This window comes from Geospiza fortis, unplaced genomic scaffold, assembly GCF_000277835.1.
Source record: "Geospiza fortis unplaced genomic scaffold, GeoFor_1.0 scaffold35, whole genome shotgun sequence".
Classification (NCBI taxonomy): domain Eukaryota; kingdom Metazoa; phylum Chordata; class Aves; order Passeriformes; family Thraupidae; genus Geospiza; species Geospiza fortis.
This window is the reverse complement of record NW_005054453.1, coordinates 90,745-106,899: the sequence shown is the minus strand read 5'-3', so window position 1 is coordinate 106,899 and position 16,155 is coordinate 90,745. Positions and strand designations below refer to the sequence as shown.

The 16,155-nt window shown below is 39.6% G+C and overlaps 1 protein-coding gene across 1 annotated transcript in view; it reads left to right on the top strand.

Moving 5' to 3' along the window:
* The window catches only part of MGARP (mitochondria localized glutamic acid rich protein), a 23,903-nt gene that overhangs the window by 796 nt on the left and 6,952 nt on the right, over nt 1–16,155 (top strand). The window contains exons 2-4 of the mRNA XM_031062599.1: nt 1,109–1,212; nt 2,268–2,370; nt 6,486–6,767. Coding sequence (XP_030918459.1) covers nt 1,109–1,212; nt 2,268–2,370; nt 6,486–6,767 — 489 coding nt within the window. The remainder of the gene's footprint in view (nt 1–1,108; nt 1,213–2,267; nt 2,371–6,485; nt 6,768–16,155) is intronic.

Sequence of the window (16,155 nt, the reverse complement as noted above, 5' to 3'; positions counted from 1 at the left end):
GGGCCAGCCGGAGCGGCGGCGCCTCGGCAGGGCTGCCGGCCCCGGTCCGGAACGGGAGCAGACCCGGTGCGCCACAACCGTGGCTTTTGGCGCATCAGGGGTTGTGTAACCACTGGCAAAAAAAAATCTGCCAGCCGCGTTGGGCGATGGCAGCTTGCTGATCGCTGTCCTATAGCCGGCTGCCCCGGGGGGGAGGGTTAAGGACACACTGCTGCCGAACGAAAATATAAATGTATGCAAATCCATGAGGATGCCCGGCTATTGGAGAAGAGTCTGAGAATTGTGTCATGAGACAGATGATGCTAAACATAACCTAGCACACGATGGCCATGTTTTGACACTGCGATTATTTTTGCAGCTGTCAATTGCAATGCTCAGAGCTATTTTATTTTTCATGAGCGCTTTTTCAATGAGACATTTCTCATCTGGGATCAAGTCACAAAATTCCGCAGAAAGCTTTGTTGACCAAGAGAATGACGTCTGTTTTTCATGGTTCTCTTTTTGAGGTGTACAGATGGATCCAAGACTGTAGCAAGAATCAGTTTATAACAAATGAATGGGTAGCGCTACTGTTACAGTTAATATGTATCAAGTTAGGTAAAAAAGTCTGTAGTTCTACCTCTCTGCTCTGTTGGCCAATTCATGAGGTGAAGGGTATGGATCAAAGTGTCAGCAGTCTGAGTGAAAGAACATGAATTCAAATGAAAAAGCTTTTTAAAAAATTCCCTGTTATTACCCTGAAGAGAGAATTCATTACTTCCGCTGATCATAAGGAATAAGGACAGATAATTATTTTACCTACCTTAGTCAGGAGCTTTTTACATTCCTTTTTTTTTTTAACATTCCTTAGTCTATATAGACTGTGCCCAGTACTTGGAAGCTGATGGTAGACAACACAGTTCACAGAAAAACACCTTTTAGGAAGAGCTCAGCCATGGAGCACCACACCCTGTGTTACTCAGTCACAGGATACATTAATATGCATCAACATCTGTTTTTATAACCTTTTTGAATCATCCTTTCCCATACAGGGTTCAGGTTCCATAATTCTTTTTTGTGATCATATTTTAGCAGCACTTGACATCACTTTCCCTAATGGTTTTTGTAGCGCCTCCTCGCCAGATGTCATCTGGGAGTGTTCCTGGCTCTTCTAGAGACAGCATGATGATCTATCTCCTTGCTGGTGTTGCTGCTTTTGGTGGTTTATTTTATGTAAGTGTTTGGGGATGGAGCTGTCTGTGCTTTCTGAGCTGGCATGGTATAAGGTGTGTGCAGGGTTAGAGTATGGTCAAGATGCAAACCATCAATGAATGCAGATATTGCAGCTAAGTGCAGCCTAACTTAGAAATCAGCTTAAGAGGATTTAGTGAAGGTGAAAGCCTATTGCTTGCCTGTTTGACTGTTACTTTGGTAAGTAGTGCTGGGTCACTCTCAGTGGAAAGCATGCTTAAAACCATGTGAAGTGAATGTGTCCAAAGATTGAGTAAGGCACCTGTCTCTAACCCCTTGCCTTGTCTTGTCAACCAGAAACATTAGCAGTGTTTCAAAGTGGGCGAGGCAGATGTGAAATAAGCAATCTGAAGCTGCGAGGGGAAGATACGAACCTTGTTAATTTGGGCACAAAAAAGGAAGATAACAGCATTAGTTACTTCAAGAAAGCATGTTAAAGTTTTGTAAGCATCTGGTTTTGTTGAGCTTTTCGGTAACCGTTCTCCTCCCTGCTTCTAAATGTATCCAATTCTGTGCTTCACATCCCTAAACCCTCCGTTCTATAGCTTCCCTCTACCCCTCTCCTGCAAGATCTGAGATAGTGCCTAGCACACCCCAGAGATGTACATATTTCCCTGTCCCACAAAATAATCCTTTTGAATGGTAAGCAGCTATTTGTTCAAAATATCAAACATGTATGATTGCATTTCTGGATGAATAACACAGTCTCTTCCTGTCACATTTTTACCACATTACAAAAATAGAAATCTTAATGTAATTATCTTTTAAAATGCTGTTTTCAATTCCTGAAACACTGCAGCACTTCAAAAGCTGCATGGTATATTGTATTTGCTTTCTAACAATGGAGAAATATGAAATACATAAATATATTAGTTTAGCAGATTATTAATTTTTTTAAACCTTGCTTAGGATAAATTTTATATGCATTTTAAATGGGCAGTAACATTTGCTTAAAATCCCTTCTCTCCCTCTTTCCTCTTTGTGTTTGGTAAATTTGTAGGGATGTAGCTGTAAATTCAGGCATAATTCCCTTTCAGGCCTACAGAGTAGTCAGTTCACCCCGCAGCAAGTTTGTTGAAAATACAAATATTCTTCGTGAGAGAGCTGAGGAGCAGAAAAGCAATCCTTGGTCAAGAAAGGGTGAGTTGAGCTCCTTTCTCTTGTTCCCTGGGTACATGAGGATTTGGAACAGATTTCTATATTGTCTAATCAGGCTTTAGCACTGTCCACGTCCTTGTCTGAACTGTGTGAGTGGGACTGAAGACAGAGGTGGTTGTACAGTATTGTTCTGTTACAAAGCTCCTGCTGCTGCACAAATTTTGGTAGTGGCCTTAATGTTCAGGCACTAATCTGGTCTTTGATCTGCCTGTGGAGTCTCTTTGAGTGGAAAGAGTTGATGTGTGAATACTATTAATAGTATAATGGGTATTTGATTTACTGGAAGCCTAATGAAACTTGACTGAATACATAATGCTGTCAAAATCAATTTTGTTCTTTTGTTTTTAGTGGGGGGGAGAAGATAATATCTTTTCTTAGTCAGCAGGTTGGCTTCAGGCCACCTACCATCAGGAAATACAGTTCAATAGAGGAAAAACCCTACATAAAAATAAAAAATAACTTGCATCAATTTTTTGTCCTACAACTTTGATTTTGTCTTTTCTAATTTGGGGTTAGATGAAATGCAGGCATTACCTCAATGTATAGCAAATCCTTACTTAGCTCCTCATGCTTGAATAATTAGACTGTGTTAGTTCAAATACTTGTAATGGAATGTTGTACCTGTCCACATCAATTAGTGTTAATTGATGTTAATTTCACATTAATGTAAAGGGTAGAACTTTGGCAAGCATGGCCTTGCTAGGAAAAGCAATTAGGAAAAAATTTTAAGGATATTTAAATATTTTTTGGTTGTTATTTAAAAGAATTAAGCATTGAAGCCAGAGCACTTGAAGCTCTTCCTTTTTTTTTATACTGTTGACTTCAAGAATTGATTTAATATATTTGCATGCACACAAAGAATACATTTGATTAAAGTATCAGGAGTTTAAATTTTGTCTTCGGTGTGAGAGCATGGTTTAAATTGTCTGCCTCTGTAATTATTCCTTTAGAGGTTGTTAGCCTTGAACTTCTACAACAAATGCTTTAGTTTCAGAACATTAAAACTACAGACCTTAAGATTTAAAGTAGTAAAATACCTTAATTTCCAAAAAAGAAAGCAGTTTAGTTTTAAAACTCAATTGTTTAAATAAATGCTGAGAATTCAGCCACAATTTGCAATCCTTCATTGTCCCTAAAATAGAAAATGTAATGAGGACCAAAGTAGATCTCTCCCAGGGGCCTGGTGTCCTGCTGTTCAGGACAGAAGTGGGGATTACCCTTATTACATTCTGACTGCTGTAGCTGGGAGAATGGGGAACCATTAAGCAAACCTTCCAACCTTCCAACAGTGATGTCTCTTTTCTCCTAAGGTGCACTTCTGCAAGGTACTGAGTTGTGGCCCTGGCCTCTCCACATGTTGGAGTGAAATACCCAGAGCACTGAGTGCTCAGCAGCTGATCTCCAGACATCCCATCATCTGCTGCTTAATAAGTCACATAAAAGTCACAACCAGTGGCAGATGATTGCTGCCTCCCTTTTTATTGATAGTAAGAAGTCCAAAATGTTTCTAAGGCCATTCAGTGAATGCAGTTGAAACTTGTTTCCTGTATTATTTTCAATGTTTGACTTCTGAATAAATGCTCAACCCAGAGTTTTTAGTTGGACTTCTGAGTAGTTAATTCCAATTCACACTACAAAACCACCATTGAATCAGCTCCTTTTTTAAATCCTTCTTCATTCCCAGCTGTGTACACCCAAAAGAACAGAACATAAAGAATGATCATCAGTTCTGTTCTTACTTTTCCTACAGAATCCTCTGCGTGCATTCTCAAAAGAGTTATCACCCCTCTTCCCCCCCTTTTTCTCCTGTTCCCTGCATAGTCATATTTCTGTGTTTACCTTGTCACAGAGTGTTAGAATAGTATTGCTTTTCCCAGAAGTGCCATTGCAGTTTCTTTCCCTGTGCATTCTTTAGAGTCAGTCCTTATACTTTTTCCCAGAAAGCATTGCTGAAAAGAGCAGTTAAAAATTCTGTTCTCAAAGTATTCTGATATTTTTTTAGGGGCACATTAAATCAAGCTTAAAATAAGCTCTAAAGCAGAGCTGGTAACCTTATGAAGTGATGGATAGAAAAGCAGTATGCCAAGCAGCATGTTCATGGCATATTTGCTGCCTCTGGTAAAAGAACTTCCTAGGTGGAAGAACTTAATGCTGGAGAGCAGCTGATCAGAGATTCTTTTGATAGGATTTCTCATGTGGTGGAAAATTCTCCCCTTGTGCCTGAGCCCAAAATGTCTATTACAGAGAACTGTACATAGCAAACAAGTCTGTCAAAACAAGAGAAAGAATCATACTAGGGTTCTTTGCTTATTAGAGGGTTGAAATTATATTTAATGGTATTTTAATTAATGATAACAGACATTTAGAAAGAGATCTGATAGCAAATTTTCTGTGGCTCGTTTTGACTGAAAGCTACTCTCAGATTAGGGAGGGATTTAAAAAGCCCCTGGAAGAGGCCTGACTCAAAGTAGCAGTAGAAAATCTGGGACATCATTTCAATGTAAAATGATGTTTGCCTTGCAGGATGTTCTCCTTGCTTATTTAGTGAGTTTTGTCTTCCATTTGTTGTTTGTGTCCTTTAAGATTGTTCCTGATTTCTTTCTTTTTTAGCTATGACTTTCTTTTTAACTTGTCACAAGCTGATTCAATCTTTCTAATCTATACTCTGCTTTTACACTCTCCAGACTTTCTAATCTATGCTCTGCTTTTACACTTTCCAGACACAAGGGAAATCTCTTTGCAAACCTGAGGAAGTTAAATACAAACAAAGGACAATCGTTTACCATTGAGTACACTGCAGCCTACCTTGGGATGACTTTGTACCTTCTATTGTAAAACTCCATTTGTGTGAGACTTTTAAAGAACTACCTGTGTTTGCAAGGCCAAACCATATTGAGCTTATTACTGAATCTGCTTTGTAGAAGGCAGTTCTGAGATGGAGAAGCTGGCTGTTCTGAATTAATGCACTCTATATTTGACTGTCCAATAAAGCGTACTGAATGCTGATCTTGGCTGCTAGCCTGTTCTTTGTGTAATGAATTAAGGGGTTTTTAAAAACAATGTTTTCTTAAAGGGACATGATCAGATTGCATAATGCAAAGTTTTGATTTTCACCAAGCAATGAATGGACTTGTCCTGAAACCTGAACACCAAATTATAGGCTTTCACTGGCAGAAGACCAAGAAATGAAACTGATCTGTTTAGTTTTTAAACAGATACAAAAGAATCAAGCAAACTCTGACTATGTCTCTTTAAGCTCTTTTGTTTCAATTCTCACATAGTTCACACTTTGTTACAAACTTATTTCCAGTTCTTTTTTTTTTTTTTTTTTGCATGGTGAGTCCGTTCTAGTGGTGAACTTGTGATGAACAGTTGGTGTTTAACTTTTCCTTTGTGAACTTGATGTTAGTGCATGTTTGCATGGTGGTTTAGCATCTCTGTTGCTTTGTGCTGTTAGTTTGTCATGACTTGTCTCAGCTGAATTTGAAGTGATGCATGACTGGGAAACACTGTTTTTCAGGTTCTAAGGAGTTGGACCCATAGTAGTGTAAACAAGTCTTTAAAAGGGACTTGTGAGTTGTAAAAAGAAAATAGTCAGTCATAAGTGGTCATATATCTAAAAAAGCGAGCTCTGACCACTTGAAATTAGCAAGTTATTTTCTTACCTATATAAGACCAAATGTCTTATTCCCCACGTGGTAATTCCACAGAGTCATGCTCCCTCTGGCTCCTGTGTGTGCACCATCACTGGCCCTTTCAGCAGAGTGCTTTGAAGCAACACTTGGCACTGTCCTTTTTTATCCTTCACTGCACCCCCAACACTTGCTTTGAGCCACAGTTTCTTTTCTTACTACACTGAAACATGTAATGAAATCAGTAATTAAGAATATGGTTTCCTCATCTTAAAAACCTAGTTTTTTGATGCCACATTAGAAAATATGGGGGATTAATTATTGATCTTTTTTGTTAATTCTGATCCCAAATCTTAGCTTCCCACTTCAAATTTAAATGAGGACGATGATGATAAAAATTATTTGGTGAATTTTTTGTTGCATGCATGCATTTTACTCTCTCTATTGTGTTGAATAAATCCTTAGAAGGTGATGGAGAAGAGGTGAAAGAAGTCACTGGAGCAGAGGAGGCCATGGAAGAAGCTGAGGCAGCAGCTGCTGTGGAACCTGCAGCACAGGAGGAGAGTGCTGGACCCACAGCACAGGATGAGACTTCTGGGGTGTCCCCAGAAGCTGGAGGGGAGGATGACTCACTGGCTCCAGAGGAACCCCGTGCTATGGAGGAAGCACAGCAGGAAGCTGCTACTAATTCAGAAGCTGATGCTAATTTGGAACTTGCTGATAATTCAGAAGCTGCTGCAGTTCAAGGTTAATTTATGAATGTCGTTTTTGTGTGTGTGTGTCGTGGGTTCTAAAGCTCTGCCTCTTACAGAACACTGAGAATGAGCATCAGTGTTCCTAATGGAGTTTGTCCTGCAGTGAAAACTAATTCAGGCATTAACATTGACATATCATGAGCACAAGGTAATTAAGTTTATTAAATCAGTGTCTCTGAAAGCATCCCGCCTCTGGCACCAGAGTTACTGTCTAAAACAAGTAGAGTCAAATGTTTTATTTCCATACCCCATCCTATTTCTTAAGATAGTAAGTTGAGCTTATAACGTGATCAGTTAAGCAGTTGTTTTAGTGATGTAGTTCTCAAGGGTTTTATAAGGAATCTAAACACTTTAGTTCACTAGCTATTCCAAAGATATTCACACTGAATAATTATATCTGTTCTATCAATGTAACTGAAACAGGATCTTGCATAGCAAAGGAAATGCTGTCATGGTCTCAATTTTAAGAATATATTAGACTAAATTTTCACAACAGAATAAAACATCAAATTGTTGTTAAACACTGAAATTGGTAAGTGGCAAAACATTCAGTATTTTGAGCTGTCAGGGTGTTTGAAATATTTTGGTTTATTGTGCTTTTTAAAAAAATTGCAATAATACAAATGCAAAACTATCCATAAAATGTGCAAGATACAGGGTTATAATTTAATTTGGCAGATTTTAAGGTTTTTTTTTTTCTTTTCTTTTTACTACTGGTCTTGAGAGGATGTGTCTAAAACACAGATCAAACTGAGATTAAAAATATTTTGACTGCTAATCTATGGGCATTTATCACAGTACCATCAAAGGCATTAGCAGATTTGGAATGATTGTCACTTTTTTCTTGGTGACTCCAGTGAGGAATGGATGCATCTTAATTGCCTTTTTAACAAATAAACTTGAGAAATAGTGCAGCACTTCTAATTGCTGAGTTTTGTGAAAGGTCTATGTATGAATGTGATTTTAATTCAAATGTGATTAGTTCCTGTGCTTGTCTCTGAAACCATCTATTCCAAATAACAATTCTTATTTTAAACAATTGTTATTTTAAACAATTTTAAAACAATTCTTAGCCTGATCTGCTGTACTACAGTTTATAGAAAGTAGAAGTAAGTACCTTGGCTGTCATTATTACTGCTTGCATATAGAAATATCTATAAGGTAGTAGTTAAAATACCTAGAGCCCTAGAAATTTCCATTTCTATGGACTATGTAGACCACTACATTTAGAAAGGAAGTAGTCTGTTTTATGTTAAATTTGGTGAATTAGAGCCATCAAGAGATATGTTTAAAAATGTATTGCAGCATTTCTTGCTCTAGAGAGCAATTGCAAAATTTCCCTTTAATTTCCTAAGCACTTGCTTGTGTCTGGAGGTGGTTGTGTATTCCTTTGGCAGTGCTTATCTATGAATAACTGTCCATTGTTGGATAAGGTAGGATCTTCTGTATGGTAAATATTTCTGCCATTTTATTGTAGAGGCTCTTCCCTGAGAAAGGGAAGCTGGGATCTTCCCTGTGAAACAAGGTGCATAAATTGATTAGATATTAGGAATAGAGTCTTTCTTGTGGGGGTGGTGAGGCATTGGAACAGTTTCCCAGAGCAGCTGTGGATGCCCCATTCTTGGAAGTGCTCAAGGCCAGGTTGCAGGGGCTCTGAAGAACCTGGGTTAGTGGAAGGTGTCCCTGCCCGTGGCAGGTGGTTGAAATGAGATGGCCTTTAAGGTTTAAGGTCCTTTCCAACCCTAATCACTCTCTGGCGGTTCTGTGATCATTCTGGACATGTTGATGTCATGTACTTTGTGACCACTATTTGATAAGAAGAAATATGGCTTGTAATTGTTAGTTCCTGCTGGTATTTCCTGGAAGTGGAGCAGCTCTTTAGAAATTACTGATTTCTAAGGTCTAGTCCAGACTTCTGTTATGCTGAAAGTTGTAAAGGAGTCTGAGGGTCATCCCAGGTGCCTCCTACCAAACCTTGCTGCAGTGGTTTTTCTTGGCGGGGTGGTAAAGCTAGCAAGAAATTTTACATCCAGTGCAAAGGAGCGTTCTCCTTGCCTGATCTCTTGGGTGCTCCTGGGGTGTTATAGCTGTCCTGTGCCACTGGAGCCCCGTGCAGATTGCTGTGAACAGCTGCTGGTGACAGCTGTGACCAGGGTGGTGACCCCTGGGGACCTGCCCGTGGTTCACATGAGGTTACACGCAGTGTAACCCAAGTCCTGGCCTGGGAGGCTGGACAGGCTCCTGCTCCAGGTCACCTTAGCACTCCCTGCTGCCTCGTCCAGCTCTCCTCACCGTGGTCCTGCCTGCAGAAGAGCAGCAGGACCCCCAGAGCAGTTCTTCCCAGGAGCTCCTGACCGTGAAGGAAGGCCAGCAGCAGCACATGGTCTGACACACAGGCCTAAACCAGCATCCCTTTCCTCTGAGCTACATAAGAACAAGTTTCCATTGGCATCATGCTCACAAGAAGATGAGGGTTTGTTTCAAAAGTTCTCTGCTTTCTCTCTACCACTCAGTTCAGCGTCTACTTGCAGCCAACAACTATTGTGCTTAAAAAAATTCTAATTAAAATCCTTCTGGATGTAGCTTTCCGTTTTGGATTTAACCATCTTTGTCATTCATGTTATCTCCATTTAGAGGGAAAAAGTAGCATAGCTCCACTTGTACTGAGGTAGAGAGGATTTTTCTTTCAGAACTTTGGAAAAAAAGTATATATTTAAGTAACTTTAACTAGTTTTGTTGGCAACTTGGTGTTACTTCTGCAGATGAAAGTGTAAGTATTTTTATTGTTACCAGTGAACCTCTGCTTTTTCAGATGCCATTGTTTCTTTTAATCTATAAAGCTTTTAATCTACAAAGCTTTCTCTAATGTTTGGAAGTGCAAGCTGTGAAGGGATGCTTGTCTCCAGCTTCTGTATAAAGAAAATGTAAATGTATCATTTTACATGGATGTGCAGAAAACCCCCCACCTAAACCAAAACAGATACCAAACAAACAAACAAACAAACAAACAATCAAACAAAAACCCAACCCAGCCTTGGAGGAGGATGTTTAGTACTTAATCAGGATCATTTCCATTTCAGACACTTAACAATGGTACCTGCCTGGAATGCTCTCCTTGCCTCAAGTTAAGCAATTTACAATCCACAATTCCAATCTGGAATTCTGTGAAATACTGTTACCAAAATAAGTACTGAACTATGTTACTCTGTTCCCAAGGTTTTAACTTCCTCTAAATTCTAATTCTGTCTACTTTTTTATTGCTTGAGCTGTCACTCTTGGTTACTGGTTAAATTCCTGTTGTTCTCCTTTCACAGTATAGTCTGTGTGTGTGACCATAGATTACATTTTTCTTCAGACAAACCAAATGCTGTAAAATTCACCAATTGGCAAACTGCTATTTGGATTAGGCATCTGTGACTTCTGGTGTTTGGGTTGCCACCATAAATTCTTCTCCAACTCTGGTATCGAGGCTTGAGGTTTTGCCATTATCAGCTGAAATAAGAGAAGCAATTAGCCCCAAACTGTGCTTTTCCAGATTTCTTCCTGACTTCTCTAACAGGTTTTTTTTCTATTCTTTAAAGCATTGAAGGGCATGGTCTCTGTTTGTTCTTTCCAAGGCCATTTGAGTGAGCGCCTGGGTTTGGGGAGGATTAGTGAGTGAATGTGCCAGTGTTTTCCATGCTAAGCTTCAAACACACTGCAGTGGCAGCTGTCTGCAGCCTAGGGAAACAAATGGAGGCTGCTCTGCACAGGAGCTGCTGCTCTCGGGGCAGGACTTTTGCTGAGCCCATCATACAGTGGTGCCAAGCAGACAAAGGCACCTGATATGATCAGTGCACACTGGCTTGGCTTGGTGCACTACCAAATTCTGGGTGTGCTGACACTGGTAGTACTTAGAAAATTACCAAAGAGTCCTCAGGGTGATTTGCAATTGCTCATAATTATTCAGAGGCTTTCAGAATGGTGCTGCTCAGTAGAACAGGCACACCATTCTAGGCATCTGTTTGTGTGAGGTGGAGGAATGAGGACTTTTTCCCTTTACTGGTTATGATAGACTGATCTAACTAAATTAGGCCCTAAGAAGTTGAATTATGTAAATATTATCCTACGGGGAAAGTATCTGTATCTGGAACTGCTGTTGGGTAGTTCTGTTTCACATTTATCACTTTCTTTTATCTGTCTCTTGGACAGCTGCATTTATCTGATTGCCATACACTGGCCACTAGTCTCTTCTTCTTCCTCCTGTTTTTCCTTCATAAAACTGAGTTTTAGATGAGTCATCATAGCATAACTGGAAAATCTCGGTTGGAAGAAAGTGAACAATTTTTAGAAAAAAAATTCTGTAAAAGTTGTGAGCGTTGAAGAGCCCACAAGAGTTGAGAATTGAAGACCCCAGTTGGTCCATGAAGAGTCTGTTCAGTTTTGATCAGCTTAGCCAAAAAAGAATTTTACAGCATGCACTGGGCTGGGGAGGAAGATTTTGGTAAAATGGAAAAGACCCTAGAAGTTCCCAGCTGAGTGCAAACAAATAAGTGGGAGAGAACTGCCTAAAATAACTGTCTTCCTATTTGTCTATTCTAGAACAAGGGGGCAAGTAGCTTCTCAAAAATGGTGGAAGGACATACAGTGAATAATAATCCCTAAATTAATGTCACTATTAATGAGAAAATAGATGTACTGCTTTTACTAGTATTAATAGCTCATTGTCAAGACTTAAAAAACCCTTAAAATAACGGTATGTATTTAAATTGGAAAGCAACAACTCACTTTGCACAACAAAATCTGTTAGCATTTGATTTACTGTACACAGTGTTACCTGTGTTTGAAATTTTCCTGTAAATACAACAATCACAGGAATACTGTTGGCCTCCTCATTTAGAGAAAAGATGGCAACAGGGACCCCTTGCTGTTTTCCTATGGTGGCAGTTCAAACCAGAATGGGAATGATGGGGATTTTGAAGTTAATTTTTGGGCAATGTTTCCTGTAGCAGAGAAAAACATCCTTTGCAAACAACAACTTTGCTCCTTTAAAAACTGTGGATAAAGTGGATAAAACTTGATGCATTACTTTGTATGAGGAATGTTAAAGAAAATGTCTTGATTAGAAGTGCTTTTAGAATTCCCAAAGGATTTAATACATCAAATTATTAGGGTGTTTTTCATACACATGGTTTATATTAACTTATGCTAGTTTTCCTTGTGATCCATTCCAATCAGTAACTAAAGATGTTTAAAACAAACAAACAAACAAACAATGTGAGTTGCTTCTCATTGCTACAATTCCATGCTACAGAATATAAAACAATATTCTTGAAATTTATGAGGTATCATAAACTATTCTGGATTAATGTGACATGCACAGTTGTGCTTTTATTGTGACCATTATAGGCATCTCTGAATCTTTTTTCTAATCATCGACTGTAGAATAAACTCTCTTCAAGGGAATCTTCTGGTCATTAGTGTGAACTAATGAGGCTTTTCTTGGGAACTAGTGACCTACATCAGACACAAACAACCTGTGATGTGCTTGGCTCATTGAACACGTTTCTCTTTCTGTATGGAGGGGTGAAAATTTTTATTCTTCCTAATGGGCTTCATAATGCCATGGTTTAGGCTCTCAGCTGGACCTCATGATTTTTATCTGGATTGCTTGGGGATGGCTTGCAAAAAGGAGAATATGTCATATTTGTGTAGTGGCAGGTTTATTAGAAATCCCAGCTTTCCTTTGCTCATCAGTTTCCCAAAGACCTGGGGCTCTGAGCCTTTGGTTTGTGTTCATCCTATGGAATAGCTGGAATGCCAGAGGGACAGACTCCTGATGCCCATGGGCTGAAGTGAGGGAGGGCTGGGGTTGAGGCTGCCCTCATGTTGTGTCCAAGTCACAGCATGATCAGGGCAGGTGGTTCCACAAACAGGCCAGCAGCTGCCAGCCACTGGTTCCTATCCTGTGCATTCAAGGATAGGTATGATCAGACTGAAAAATAATCAGTGCTTTTCTAAGTAATTGTTCTTCCCTTGACTCTGTTTGGAACTAAAAAGTTTATTTTTTCCTGTGTGGAGCTCAAGTGCTGATTTCACAGTATTGTAGAGAGGCATTGGTCTGTGGTCAACCACCCAGGACCTTTTTTTCTTTTTTAAGGCCAATGCAGGTGTAAAGTGGTTTTCCTTTCCAAGCAGTAAGTTGAGTAACTTGCTCTAGCTGGTTGGAATCCTAAATGTTCACTGAATAAAATGCCAGAGAGGAGACAGAGAACATTTCAGATGGTCCTGAGAGACATTCCTGGTGATGGGATGTTGCTGATGGGCATCTGCAAGCCCTCCATGCTGAGCTCCCTGCTTGGAAGAGAACCTCAGCTGTCACCACCACCTCAGGATTTGGAACAATTTTCCTTTCCATTTTCCCTAAGGCTGATGGAACCAAAATATGTGAAGTTGCTCTTAAAGGGAATTACAGTTTCTTGCTGCTACTGCTGTCTTCTCCCTGGGATTAGATCTGAGTGAACCAAGTACCCCTGCTGCTTGTGCTCTGTTTTGCAGGTTTTCTCAAAGAAATTCTTGAATTACTTTTCCAACGTGACAGAATTTGACTCTTTAAAAGTCAGTTCTACTCCACTGCCAGTTTTCCATTAGCAGGTCTTTAAACTATTAAAATGAACCAGGAATATTCTGCTCTGCTTATCTTAACATTTCAGGGGACATCCTGAGACCTTCAATGGACCTGACTGAGGAAGCTTTCTGTAAACAAAACCATCACATTCTAATGTAAGATGGTCTCTAAAAGACTGTAAATAAAATACTCTTTCTAATTTCACAATTAAATTTGACTTTCCCCCTCCTCCCTGCCCACCTTTGGAATTAGTGTGTGACATTGGTAATGTTACAGGCAGCTTGAACTATCAAAGCCTTGTTTTGCACTCCAGCTTTGGTTTGCGTGCTCCAGGTGGATTCCATTTGTATCATGCTGGCTAACTTGTGTTATTTTAGCTTTATAAAACCAAATTCTTCTGCAAAGAATATTTTTAAAGTAATTGAACCTGGTGTTTGGCATTACAGATACCAGCCTCATCTTGACTGCCTAGAAAAAAAAATCATCATATGAAGGATACTACTTCAAGTAAAGTGATTCACTCAGAAAAGTGTATTTTTAAATATCTTTAAAAATTGCAGGATACCAGTGCCTGTTTAAATTTTTTTGTTGTTGTTTCTAACTGGAAAGATCACTTTTAAATGAATCAAAGAATTAGGATTAGAATCAAAATATATTAGCTTTAAATGTACTGGTAAGGAAATGCAAAAGTGAGGGAAGAAATACAGGCTGAACTCCTGAGAAGGCTGGGCTTATCTTGTATAACCTCGTTATAAAACTTCTGTCCTGCTGGAAGGAATCCCCATCTCTCCCCAAGCAAGAAAAAGACTGAATACAGCTTTCATTCTAAAATCTGGAACAGCTGTCTTCTTAATCTCTATTGTAAATCAGGAAAACATACTTAGAAAACCACTTAAAAATACAAGGTAGAAGTTTAAAATCCAGTAAGATTAAAAAATATAATATACAAATTAGTTTGTATCTCTTCTACTTCCTTGTTTCAAGGCCATCTTATATCATGTTTTCTACTAGGTTGTAGGACACGATTGCCATTGTAAGCTGGCCAAATTTTGCACTAGACTTTACATCCCAGACAAAACCTCAGGCTGTTTCTGCATAAAAACGGCCCCAGGAAAGTTGGAAAGCTTGTTTTAAAAGCTTGAAGGCTTTTGGGGAACAGGCTATGCAAGCAGTAGGATCTGGGTTCTGGAAGTCAATGCACTTGCATGGGGTTCCCTTTATTATTACCGGGAGAAAGTCAGTCTGGGCTTGTTATTTTTTGTTATCAGCTGCAGCAGAGGTGAGTCAGTCACACAGGGCACACAAGTCCCTGCTTATCTTGTCACTCTGCTCTGCTGAGCTCACAAATATTCACACAATTCAAACTGACCATCATGAGCATGCAGAATCACTCTGCACTTGGACTGTTTTCTACTCTAGGTGCACAGAAGTGTGTAGCTCTGCACTCACTCTCAGGGCCGCAAGTTCAGCACTAGTAAAAATTGTCTTTAAAGACTGCAGGAATTACTGCTTTACATAGGAGGCAGGTTTTGGTGGGTTTTCTTTCACTGAAATGATAGAGATAGTTTCCTAAAAATGACATTTCTAGGTGAAATGTTGGATATTGTGCTCATAAGCTACTGGAGCTTCCTAAATCTGATGCCTTAAAAAAAAACCCCAAACAAACAAACAAAAAGCCCCCCAAAAAACAACTAAACACAAACTTTCAGAATAAATCCACAATTTTCTTTTGTCTGTAAAATCAATTTCCTGTTCTGTATTTATTCAACTCAAGCCAGATGTGTTTCCACCACAGAAGTGGTTTGGCATTGCATTAGGTGGATGTGTAGTGTTGCCCAGTCGTGTTCTGTTCCTGCAGGTGCAATTTGGGAGGATGCCTTTCTTCTCCAAACGGTTCTCTCCTAAAGCAGAGGAGCTCAGGACTGCCTGGGAGTGCCTGTAGCTGCCCTGGGCAGGAGCAGGGAGTATTTGGGGTGGGATTCCCTGTTAGACATCAGCAATGGGTATTGCACAGATGTTCTACACTGATGGTTGTGTAGTGCACGTGTGTTGTGGCTCAGCCTAACCTTGGGGATGTTTGCCCTCAAAATCCCTGGCGTGTCCAAATCCTGAGTGCTTTGGCAACAGCTGTTGATGCAATATGCAATGGCCCGTGGCTACAGTTAGCAAATGTGATTAGTTTGATTCCTCTAAGGCTTTAGGTTCTTTTATATTGTCTTTTGTTGAAATCACAGGAAAGTTAAGGTCCTAATTCAGACCTCTAAGTGTATGGTATACCTCAATGCCTGGCAAAATTGAAGAAAGCTGTAGCCAGCAATACTGGGATGCAGCTACTTATCCCAGGAGAAAATTGACAAATAGCCAGTGAAAAAGCTTAAGAGAAAAAAAAAAAAACTTTTCAAAAAAAAAAAAAAAATACACAGAGGCTGAGATTTTTTGCTACCAATATAACACCTTGTATGAAACCGTGAAGTAATCCTTCTGTATACTGTAGAGTAATATTCTGTATATTCTGCAGAGTAATAGCTCCTGCTAGGATGGGGGGAATCACAGCACACCAAATGAAGCAGGAAAATTGTGAAGCCATTGAACTCCAGTGCTTTTGATGAAGGATATGTGTGTGCAGGGGGAAGTTTACCCCAGAGAATGAAGAAGGAGCCCAATGAGCTCCACTTTGTCGATATGAAGGGAAACAAAATAATTTTTGGCAGGCTTTAAATTGTATGGGTCAGGATGGAATTATCCCTTAGCTAAGATCCATTTGGCAGGAATG